At 38.6% G+C, this 12,469-nt stretch overlaps 1 protein-coding gene across 4 annotated transcripts in view; it reads right to left on the reverse strand.

Annotated features, from left to right (window-relative positions):
* Positions 1–5,952: 5,952 nt before the first annotated feature.
* DIAPH3 (diaphanous-related formin 3) overlaps positions 5,953–12,469 on the reverse strand; it is a 519,652-nt gene continuing 513,135 nt past the window's right edge. For all 4 annotated transcript variants that reach the window (XM_011990882.1, XM_011990885.1, XM_011990884.1 and 1 more), the window contains one exon: positions 5,953–7,214. In XM_011990882.1, coding sequence (XP_011846272.1) covers positions 6,952–7,214 — 263 coding nt within the window. In that variant the 3' untranslated portion in view covers positions 5,953–6,951. The remainder of the gene's footprint in view (positions 7,215–12,469) is intronic.

Below are 12,469 nucleotides of genomic sequence, written 5' to 3' on the forward strand. Positions count from 1 at the left end.
TCTGTCTGTGCTTTGGCCTCATCATTAAGGGGAAGTAACTTCCTTTGAAGCCCAGGGTGGTGGTAACAAGAATATCCAGACTGAAAGAACGCCAAGAGGTAGGTGCGATTCAGGGCTCAGTTAAATAAGTGAGCATAGGTTGCCTTGGTTTGTTGCTTCCCAATTCTCCATTAGTAGACTTTTAACCCTTATAGGTCAGATGTAAGTTAAAATGCAAATATTCCCTTGGAAGGGTAACATTTTGCTGTTACCATCCACCTAAAGAACTGAAAGGGGGCTCAGTTAACAGAGAAAGAGAAGCCATAAAAGTAGCAAAGCTGTAGCTTCTCAGGAAGACAGGAGCTGATCAAAATCTAACTTTGCCTTCCTTGTGCTGTATCTGGGCCAGGCCTAGAGAACGGTCACCCTGAGTGACTCTCCGTGAACAGGGCATTTGGTCTCTGCAGGCTTGCCATCCCCATGTGCTTCTAACATCCTCATGCTTAATAGTGTCCTTGAAGTGTGCCTGTTCTTCTTATATAAGTGTGCTTTCTTTGGCTAATCAGACAGAAGTTGTTAAGCATCTCTGGAGAGTATGAGAAAAGCTATTACAATACAAAAAAAACCCTCCTTTTCCAGGCGGATTCACAAGGAAGTGCCTGAGAGGCAGCTTTCCCCATTGACTGCCAGCATAAAGGAACTAATCACTGAGAAGCTGGGTGGCGAATTGGTGGACTTGGTGAATAGACAATGTTTCCTCTAAGATCCCGGGCCCCGAAGTTATTAAGGGATGAGGCTGGACACTTCTTGATGAGGTCCCTTAATCTCGAAGAGACCTTCAGTATTCATTTCATAACGGGAGATACAACATTTAATCTAAGGGAGGCAGTAAATATTTTGCAGAAAATGTATGGCATGATTTCCAGAACATTTTAACCAATGTCCTTATAAAGATTAAAAAAAAAAAAAACAACAAAAAAAAACGGTTTGTTTTCTTCCGGTCAGCAATTCTTTATTTTGGGGAGAGGATGTGGAAGGAGGAGAGGGTAACGGATACAAGCTATAACTCAGGAAGGTGACACAAGGAAGGTCAGGCTGGACAGAATGATGTGTGAGATCATGTTAGAAATATCACCAGATTCCTTGGGGAGTTGTAAAGGTGCCTTAATTCTTGTCCTTGCCAAACATCCTATAACAGTACTACAAGATTTTATTTATGATCACAGTCAAATTGGACTCTTATGCCTGGGTAGGCCACAGGTGTGGAATGTCAGTCATGGCTCTTACACTCATCAGAATGGCTCTCATTAGGTCATTAAGGAAAGGAAAGGTTTCAAGATGAGGCCCTCCAGAGAAAATGTCATTTTCTTCAGGCTGGAGAGGCACCTGTTTGCTTTTATTAGGCACCTAATTGGTTTTGCATTGGAAGAGCCATGTGTTTGTGCCTGAAATAAGGGAAGGAAAGAAATATCCCATTTTAAAATCAAAATTGATTTTGATTTCATCCTTGATGAATTGGGTACTTTAGTTATGAAGTCTAAGCTTTTGTTGCCTAATTTTGTAGGCTTTTAATAGAGAATACTTCACACAGATTAAGCCTTGAAAGGAAACAATTACCAAATATGTAAATAGACATTTCTATATACTAATATCTGCACCTAACTATATTTGCCTTTACGGCTATTAAGTGTATTAAATTAGATATACATTAAATATTTATAGTCAATCTTCTATTTTTTTGATGCATACATGAATATTCTCCACCAGAACCAGTCATGTCTGTGAGAAAGCAGATACTTTAGGTAGAACTCCACTGGAATGTACATACCTGAAGACTAAGTCCCACTCTCAAGAAACCAGAACATTTGTTTTAATCTGTTTAATCTAATTATGTTATTATAGCTTCCTATAATAGGCCTTATGTTTGACCATCAATCACACAAACTCAGATTATACATAAAATATTAAGATTAGATAGATTCTGATTGGACATTCATCTTTAAAATAAATGCTAGTAACCCTGAGTTAGAAAATAAGGAGAAAAAATAAATTTTTGCTAATGAGGTTATAGTCCAAATATAACATGAGATAAAAATGTCAAGATAAAAATGGAAAGTCTTAATCTTTAAATACTGTTAAAAAGTAGTTAAGTAACACAACAGAAACTTACTAAAATACTTTAAAAAGCTGTTGTAAATGAAAATGAGTAATTTGTCCTGAAGAGATAATCCAGATATTTGGTTTCCAATTCTGTCATTAGAATGCCTTTTCAACAATTAGATTTCAAATAAGAAATCTATAATAATGTAGATCCATAGGCACATAGTGAATGTTGATAATATCAATTGCAAGAAGGCAATATCTGGAGCTTTTAAAACACTTTTTGTCCAATGGTTGGGGTTTCAAAATGGATAGAAGAATAACATCTATCATTTTAGAGGTTTTCTGAAAGAAACCAAGGTTCCTTTTAAATTCTTCCTTCTTGGAGATGCCTAAAGGGAGCCTATTGTTGAAGTAAAATACGACACTCAAATATAACTAGCCGAATAGGAGACAAAGAGGCCTCTATAGTTGAATCCTAATTAGAGGACATTTTGTTCTACTTCCAGCCCTATCCCCCATTCTAGCTTTAACCTTCTTCTTAGATCCACTTTAAAAGGCAAAGGTCTGCTTAGGAATAATGAACTTTCATGGATCAAGGTTCCATTATTTTCATTTTATGGAAGATCTGGATTCAGTTCTGAAATACTATCCGGTCTCTGTGGGTCTTTGGGACTCCATGTGTTTTGCTAAACAGCAGCTCTTCGGCAAAACGATTGAACAGTGGGGCCCTAGGACATATTTTAAGAACACTCATGCCTGGTTACCATTTAAGAATTCACCAGACAAAAATGATTACCAGGTCACTGCCAGCTACAATTCTTACATTTCAACATTTTAAATAATTTATATGAAAGGCAAAGAAAGTACATGTCACTTTTTTGGTTTTCAATCAAACTAGCAGTTTACATATTAGGACCTATTACTTTCCAAAAGTCACACAGTCCCTACAAGTTTGCCACACAGCTTATCACCAAAAATATTTCCAGTCTACATGTGTTTACATATCAAAGAAAGCTTAATTAATCAGAGGAAATCTAGCACAAATGTATGTTATAGCCTAAATAATTTAGTTTCTAGCTAAATGCAGATCTATTTCAGATTATCATATTTTAAAATAAAAATGAATCACCCAGGAAATGATCACTTATGGGTAAACTAGTATTTTAATGTCATTAATAGTTCTTGTTCTTGAATAAATAGTATGTTAACAATTAAAAGACTTTTGGAGCAACTTGTTGTAAATTGTGTTTTTTAGATTTACCAGAAAATTTTGATATGAATTATTGAAATACCCACTTCCACATATAAAAACTAGGTGTCTTTGATATATTTTGTTTAAATATGCAAATATGTTAACAATAAAGGAGATATAAGCTCATGTAATGAGATTACTTCCATTATTTTTAAGTTACTTTAAATATTTGTTGGGGAAAACTTGTTAGCAGTGGGTCATTGATCTAGAACAACACAATGACCACCCAGTTGTCTGTGTTCTAGCCAAATTCTCTACACTAACATGAGAAAGGGCACAATGATCTTTCTGGGATCAGGGGTTTATTACTCTATTCTCACTCTGTTAATAAAAATATAACCAAAACTGGGTAATTTATAAAGGAAAGAGGTTTAATGGACTCACAGTTCCACATGGCCTCACAATCATGGCAGAAGAGCAAGGGATGTCTTACATGGCAACAGGCAAGAGAGAGCTTGTGCAGGGGAACTCCCCTTTATAAACCATCAGATCTCATGAGACTTATTCACTATCACGAGAACAGCATGGGAAAGACCTCCCACCAGGTCCCCTCCCATGACACATGGGAATTATGGGAGCTACAGTTCAAGATGAGATTTGGGTGGGGACACAGCCAAACCATATCATGGGGTTTGTCATTGGCCTGGATGGAACATCCTTGTCAAGACACACACACACACACACACACACACACACACACACACACACACACACAACTTAGAGAAAGAGAGACAGTCAAAAGACAGAGAGAGAAGAAGGAGAGCACACGGTTTATTATGAGGGATTGGACCAGGTGATTTTGGAAGCTGAGAAGTCCCACCATCTGCTACCCGCCAGCTGAAGGTGTAATGCCAGTCCAAGCTCAAAGGCCTGAGAAGCAGAAAAGCCCGTGATGTAAATCCTAGTCTGAGTTCAAAGGTCCAAGAACCAGGAAGGCCGATGAGCAAGGGCAGGAGATGATATCCTAACTCAAGTAGAGTGTGCAAATTTGCCCTTCCTCCACTTTCTGTTCTATTCTGGCCCTCAGGAGACTGGATGATGCCCACCTACAGTGGCAGGGCTATCTTCTTTATTCAGTCTATGGATGAAAATGCACATCTCTTCTAGAAACACCCTTACAGGTACCCCCAGAAATAAAGTTGTACGGCTTGTCTGGGGCATCCTTTGGCCCAGTCAAGTTGACACATAAAATTAATCATTGGCTGGGCATGGTGGCTCATGTCTGTAATCCCAGCACTTTGGGAGGCTGAGGCGGGCAGAACACAAGGTCAGGAGATTGAGACCATTCTGGCTAACAAGGTGAAACCCCGTCTCTACTAAAAATACAAAAAAATTAGCCGGACGTGGTGGCAGGCGCCTGTAGTCCCAGCTACTCGGGAGGCTGAGGCAGGAGAATGGTGTGAACCCGGGAGGTGGAGCTTGCAGTGAGCGGAGATTGCACCATTGCACTCCAGCCTGGGCGACAGACTCCATCTCAAAAAAAAAAAAAAAAATTAATAATCATACTGGCTCATTCAAATGAACAAACTGCTTATTCAAAAAAATAAACTTGTACCTTAATGGCTGCCCTCAAATTTAATGTCATTGCTATGGTTTGGCTAAGGAAATATTATGCATTTAAAAACCCTAATCATACCTCTAGCCCATTGCTGAAGGAGCATCTACCAAGTAAAGTAACTCCAAATGATCTGTTCCTTGAGTTGGTACTCACCTTTATCAGTGGTTTAGAGGTTTCCTTTCCACAGCTATGGTCCCTTTTGGAGCCAGCTGCTGTCATCAAGGGAGAGGGAGTGTTGGCTGCTGACCTGCGGGTGGCCAGCTGCTTCTGATACTCTGCTAGCCTTGGGCTCCTGGCCCTCTTGCTTGAAAGTTGTCCTCAGCCCCTGCAGACAGATGCTCTGGAGCTTGACTGTTCCTTTACTGGACTTCCCTGCCTTCCTCTGCCCCGGGAGTCTCCGTCATCTTTACTTTCCTTTACTTGCCAGGCTTCTTCTTCCCTGTGGCTGCTCCCTGGTCCTAAGTTTCCAGAGTGTTTACCTGCTTCCTGGTGTATCCAAACTATCCAGTTGAATTTAAGTTTTCTTTCTGAAAAACCCAAGTCTGCAAAATCACATTAAGAACTGAGAGTCAGAGTTCTTTCATTTAAATTCTTTCCTAAACAAAACAATCCTGCCTTGCTGTTAGGGGTGCTGTCAGCTTAAATGTGTAAATGTCCTTCACTTTTCTTGATTTTTAAGGTTTGTTTTCAGAAAAACAGGAATTGCAACTGGAGGGTAAAATGCGCACTTCAGCAATACATACAGCTTCACATTTACTCCTACACTGGCTATAGAGAATGCTCTATTCTCCAATGTCTATAAACAGGGCCTAGTTCATAGTTCTAATTAATTAACTTTATTAACTTGGAGCTGAAAGGAGGTGGCAACTTAAGGAAATAAAAAGCAATAGACCTTGCCTGACTAGTTCCATATAACTGCTTTTTAACTGAAGGTAAAAGAACAGTCACTTACTTATTACATGTAATAAAGCAAAATAGATGCTTAGACAGACTGCATAGCACAGGCTATTCCCAGCTTATCCACAGAATATGTTTTCAAAAAAAGAGACAAAAGAAAGCATTTTTTTTCATTTAGTGCAAGTAGCAAGTTTATTTTCTTTGATATAGAATTAACAGAGCAATGATGCCCAAATGAGGTAATACTACATTTGCATAGGATAACTTTCCTTGACACACTTATTTAGATCTTTGTTAAAGTTATTGATTGTCAGATCAGAGAAATTGCAATTCCAAGTTTATTCATAAAATAAAAAAATGTTGTTACTTTGGAAATTTCAAAATGGCAATTTTATCTCAGAGTCATAATTACAAGGGAAAAATACTCTCTTAGCTAAGACCAAGAGTTTCGGCAGCACTGCAATACTGTTTATATCCACGTTACACAAAAGCACATGCATTTGGCAAAGAGAGTGCATACGTTCTTATTGCATCTTTTTTCGTTATGTGCTGTATTGCTTTATGGTCCCCTAGAGGGTCTACTTAACACAAATTCAACAATGATGATAATGAGGTCACCAGTCATTTCCTTACATATATAGCCCTAATGTATTCAATTACATGTTTTTGATCTTGTGCTGGTAGTATATAGATCCTAATTAGGGAGAAACCTGGGCCTATATAAACAATATATATGGAATATACATGGATATGTAAAGACTTGAGGTTGATGACTTGACATCCGTTAATGGATTAAAAATAGTAAAGTAAAAATTCCAGTGGCTTAGAAAGATGGTATTTTCTTAAGGACACACTGCTGAACACATGGCCACCTACCTGCTCTCTAAAGCAATATGTATAATTTAACCACCAAATATAGAACAGAGGAATACCAGGAGACAAAAAAAAAAAAAGCATTACAGCCCATTACAATCTTGAATAAACCAAAACCTCCAGTACACAGAAAAAGCATTGCAATCATATATTTAGCTTTATTTTTCTAATATATGTCATAATTTAAAACTATATAAAGTCACTTACATAAAAGCAATTTTTTCAAGTGTTATAGTTTAGAGCATGGCTTTATATTTGGCTTAATCATTTTTTTTTAAACCAGTTTAACTTATAAAGCTCGTAATCTTGCCAGCAGGGCTTCAACTTCGGGAACTGATTCATTTTTAGAAAAAGAGCCAAGAAGTTCTGTTTCCTTTTTTCTGTTGCTTTCTACATTACAGGCTTCCTTCTTCTCAACTGCCTTGATCCTCCCGGTAGACGTATGAGTGTCTAGATTATAATTAAGCTCCTTGGCGACTGGAGTCCTTGTTGAGTTGCAATTGATATTGTGGTGTGAACGTGACCCTTCTGTCAACTGCACTTTCTGATTTTCTACAGTAAGGAAAAAAGAAACATAAAACTTATCACCATGAAAACCAAGGACTGTGCACATTATAAAACACATTTAAAGTAATTATTCTCAATAAATAAGTAGTCTTCTTACATAGACTGAACAAAGAAACATTTAACAGAGTAAGACGGGTTTAAAGTAATCACACGGGGTTTTAAGAATAAACTAAAATATAACAGCCAACCATTTCATTAGCACTAATGTCCATTTCCTTCTTCCTTTATGCTTGACATGCCTGTCACGTGGTTATTATCAGGGCCTGGTCCCATATTTCTTTCAGGTCTCTGTTCAAACACTACCTAAAAAGAGAGGACTTCTCTAGCCACCCATCCAAAATAGCATTTGCCCTTTGCAATGCTCTATCCTTCCCTGTCATGTTTTCCTTCACAGGACTGATGATGGCTGGACACATCATATATTTGCTCACTTGTCCATTGTCTGTCTTACTAGAATGTGTGCTCTAAGACAGTAGGGACATTATTTTAACTACTGCTGTAACTTTAGGGCCTAAAATGGCCCTGGTGCAAACTAGGTCCTCAATAAATATTTGTTGGATAAATAATTTCCACACTCTGTGACACAAGATAAACATTAGCTTGAATAATAATGAGATTAATTTCCTTTTTGAATGAAATCAAGAAGAAAAGTTTCTATTAAGAATTTAAGGGTCAGGTGTGGTGGCTCACACCTGTAATCCCAGCATTTTGGGAGGCCGAGATGGGTGGATCACAAGGTCAGGAAATTGAGACCATCCTGGCTAACACAGTGAAACCCCATCTCTACTAAAAATACAAAAAAAATTATCCGGGCATGGTGGCAGGCGCCTATAGTCCCAGCTATTCAGGAGGCTGAGACAGGAGACTGGCATGAACCCGGGAGGTGGAGCTCGCAGTGAGCCGAGATCGCGCCACTGCACTCCAGCTTGGGCGACAGAGTGAGACTCCGTCTAAAAAAAAAAAAAAAGAATTTAAAAAGTCAATTATTTTCCTTTAAAGAAATAATGAACTTGGCTAGGCGCAGTGGCTCACACCTGTAGTCCCATCACTTTGGGAGGCCGAGGCAGGTGGATTACCTTTAGGTCGGGAGTTCGAGACCAGCCTGACCAACATGGAGAAACTCCATCTCTACTAAAAATACAAAATTAGCTGGGCGTGGTGGCGCATGCCTGTAATACCAGCTACTCGAGAGGCTGAGGCAGGAGAATCACTTGAACCTGGGAGGTGGAGGTTGTGGTGAGCCAAGATCGTGCCATTATACTCCAGCCTGGGCAACAAGAGAACAAGAGTGAAACTCCGTCTCAAAAAAAAAAAAAAAAAAAAAAAAGAAATAATGAACTTGGCAAGCAAACAAATAAAACTTCCCAGCAAACCAGAATGTTATATGTAATTGTCAAGTATATACACATCTATACATATATGCATGTCCATATATACATATACACATATATCCTTTTATTGGTAAGTGATGATAATGGTGACTTATAAAAAACAGACAACCTCAATATTCATGTAACCTTGAACGGGACTTGAAAATGGCTTCAACAAACCTGACATGACATTTAAAGTTTTTTGGTTATTCTCTGAGAGATGTTCCATTGTCCCAATAGTAATGACTTTGGAGCACAAGCAGTCACTCATGACAGTGTGTTTTATGTGAGTGCTGAAAATTCCAACTGAAAACAGCTTGTACACTAAAAGGTGGCTGCTGAAGATATTTACTGCACTGTCATTTCCTGACCAGGGGCTTCCAGTGATGGATGAGGATTTTACACACTTTCTTGGACAATCTCAACAAATTTTAGAAGTATGATCACCTTTTAGCTGCTGGAAGAAAATAAATACACTTTTTCTTTCACCTTCTATATCAGGTGGGCAATTGTTACTCAAAAATCAAAATCTAATAGAGCAGTGATTTTTCTCTTAAAGGAGTGTATGCTCTGTAGCTTATAATGTACATATTGTGTTTGCTGGAAAGAGCACAGTAGATGTGGTATTCCTGCAGTTCCTATGACCACATCCTTTTCTAGCACCCACACTTCTGTCCCAAAGAATGCTTGAAAACTGCATTTGTAGCTAAATGTAGAATGTTGGCCAGCTTACTGCTCCTTCCCCAAAATGTTCCTATCTTTGCTTATTTGATTTCTTGCAAACCACTCCATCATGATGGTATCTCCAACAAACCAGTTTATTCTGCTATTGGACAACTCTAGTTAAATGTCAAATGGCAAAGAAGAAATTAAATTAGCCAAAATATGGGTCTGGAATATGAAATGTGTATGTGTGTATGTGCGTGCGCATGTATGAACTCCAAGAAAGTAGGGACATTGTTTTAAATATTGCTATAGCTTTAGTGCCTACAATGTCGCTGGTGCACAGTAGGTGCTCAATAAATACGTGTTGGGTAAAGAAATTATTTCCACAATCTATGACACAAGATAAGCATTAGTTTGAATAGTAATGCCGTTAATTTCTTTCTTAAATGAAAGCAAGAAGGAAAGTTTCTAATCAGAATTTTTAAAGTCAGTGGTTTTCCTTCAGAGAAATACTGAACTTGGTAGGCAAATTATTACAACTTTATATATATATACACACGCACACACGCACAAACACACATACACACAAAACTCATACACACATACCATCTTATGAATCACCTGTATTTATATAGTACTTTTATGTATAAAGCATTTGTTGCACTTCAAACATTACCACCCTCAGCATATAGATTGAGGGGTAAAAGCGAAAGAAGGTTAAGTCATTTGCTTAGACTTAGTTACTGAGTAAATCAGTGGTTGACGCCAAATGCTGTCTCTAGAGATACTGAGGCTGTCTTCAAGAAATCTGAAAACCTTTTTGCCAAAGGAAAGTGCTAAGTAATTCAAAGCTAAGTCATAATAATGGTGTCCTGTACTTATACTTCAAAATGCCTTCTGACACACTGAATTCTCGCAACAGTTTTGTAAAGCAGATAGTACACCCATGTAAACTACCGTAACACAGTATGCCCAAGGTCACACACATCCTCCATTTCTTTCCTGGTCTCACTTAGATTCATGCCTATGAACTTCGAAAGCACGACCTTTAACCCACTACAATTCCCTAGTCCATTCACTCTTCCATTCTCCTGGACAACTATCTCACACCTTCCCCACTCTTCCAAACTTCCAACATGTCCTCCCTCTTTCTCATTTAACTCATTCATAGAGGCGATGAGAAGGAGCCCCTGCACATGTCTCACCTGTTCCCCAACACCTATTATCTGCCTACTGTACACACATACATCTGCCCCTCCTATTAGGATGAATCAACCTTCCAAGCTCCCCTCTGAGGACAGCCCTCAAGGTGAGTGATGGATGTGATTTTTGCTTGTCTATTCAAGGACATCCCTCTGGCTGCTTTGCCCTCTCTCTGCTGCATTGTAAAGGTTTCTTTCTCCAGGTGCTCATTCCCCACAGCAGAGAAGCTCTAATAATCATAAATTTAGGAGGTGGGGGGATCTCTATTTGTCTCCACATCCTGCTCCAGCTATCTAAATTCTTGGCTCCCTTTATAGCAAAATACCTTGAAAGAATTGCCCATACTTACTCTCTCAATTTCTCTCTCCCTATTTTTCTCTTGAACCCACTCCAATCATGCTTTTGACCCTTTACTCTTCTCAAACAGTTCTTGTCAAGGTCGCTAATGAACTGCATGCTGCCAAAAACAAGGACTGCATATCTATTTGAATGTCTTAGTACTCCTTGATCTATACCAGATCCAAGCATTGCCTGAGTTTTTCTTTTAGTGTTTGGTCTTTGAACTTCTTTGGAGACTTAGGTAAATAATATTGGATGGGCCAAGGCAGGCAAAACCATTTCTATCCTTCTGAGAAAACTCAAAATAGCTGTGGGCTTGCTTTAGGGACAAAATGATAAGAGAAAAACTACGATGGTATTTATCTCCTCTGTGGTTTCAGGTGAGGAATCTTTCATGAGAAGCAACAGACAAAACAGTATAAAAAGGAGAGGCCATTCCTAAGACCACTGAAGAAATAGAAAAGTGCACAAGAGTTTTTTAAAGGATGTTTATAGCTTTGTTAGAAATTCCTAGTTAACAACTCTTCACTCCCAGCCCTCACATTAGCTCTCAGCACCCCAACAGCCCCCATTCTGGTCCTCACCTTCTTTTTGCTTTGTCTCCAGCCATGGGACACCAAAACTGTAGAACTGAGCAAGTCAGATCTTAAACTGCAAAACAGGTAAACGAAGCTGGACAGAAGGTTGCCTATCCCACTATAATTAGAGATAGTGCAGGAAGAGGAAGTGCTCAAGTTGGAAGTTCACTTTGTTTAAGCCTGGCTTTGTTGCCAGGCTGGGGATAAGCTATCTACCCGCCTCAGCCTCGCAAAGTGCTGGGATTACAGGTGTGAGCCACTGTGCCCGCTGACCCCAGAAATTCACTCTTACACAGAAATCTTATTATAATGTGTCAAGGCCAGGTGTCTTCTGTTATTACCATTATTTTAGAAGTTTGTTATTGGTGGCTTTGTGTGGGCTGGAGACCTAAATTCCATGCAAAAACATGTGGTGTTTCTAAATGGTTGATGTGCAAACAACAGAGTGATCCCACAGCCCTGTAAGTTGGAGAAAAATCTATACTCGATCTAGGTGCTCAGAGGCATAAATAAATTGTAATTTGAGGCAGGTGGGCCCATTCTTCTCATATGAAGTTAGTTACAAATGCAAGATGATACCTAGGACATATGGACTCAATGAAAGGTAAGGCTGGGGTATCAATAAAAAGACAAACATTTCTTTTTCTCAACTCAAACCTTCACCACACACACTTTTAAATGGAAACTAAAAATATTAAGGCAAAGTGGGATGATTAATTCTTCAAGGCGAGGAGTTTCTTTTATTATTTTACAAATTGAATCATAGGCCTTTTTTTTTTTTTTTTCTGTTTAAGATACTACAATTGATCTCTATGTACAATATATCTAGGACTACTGCCAATATTCAGGGCCACTGTTGATTGTAGTACTGGTAGGCAAAGAACCAGCTGCTATTCTTAGTACCAATTCACTATGAAAATGCAATCCACACATCTTGTATTTGTGTTTCTGTGGAAATAAACACGATGAGAATACATGCTATTTTCCTTTAAGATAGGAATACTTACTCATTTCAATGTAATTCTTCATAGGATTCTTACTATAAGAATTAAATCTAGAGACCCACCACAGCTTTTTCTTTGAA

This window comes from Mandrillus leucophaeus, unplaced genomic scaffold, assembly GCF_000951045.1.
Source record: "Mandrillus leucophaeus isolate KB7577 unplaced genomic scaffold, Mleu.le_1.0 Scaffold387, whole genome shotgun sequence".
NCBI lineage: Eukaryota > Metazoa > Chordata > Mammalia > Primates > Cercopithecidae > Mandrillus > Mandrillus leucophaeus.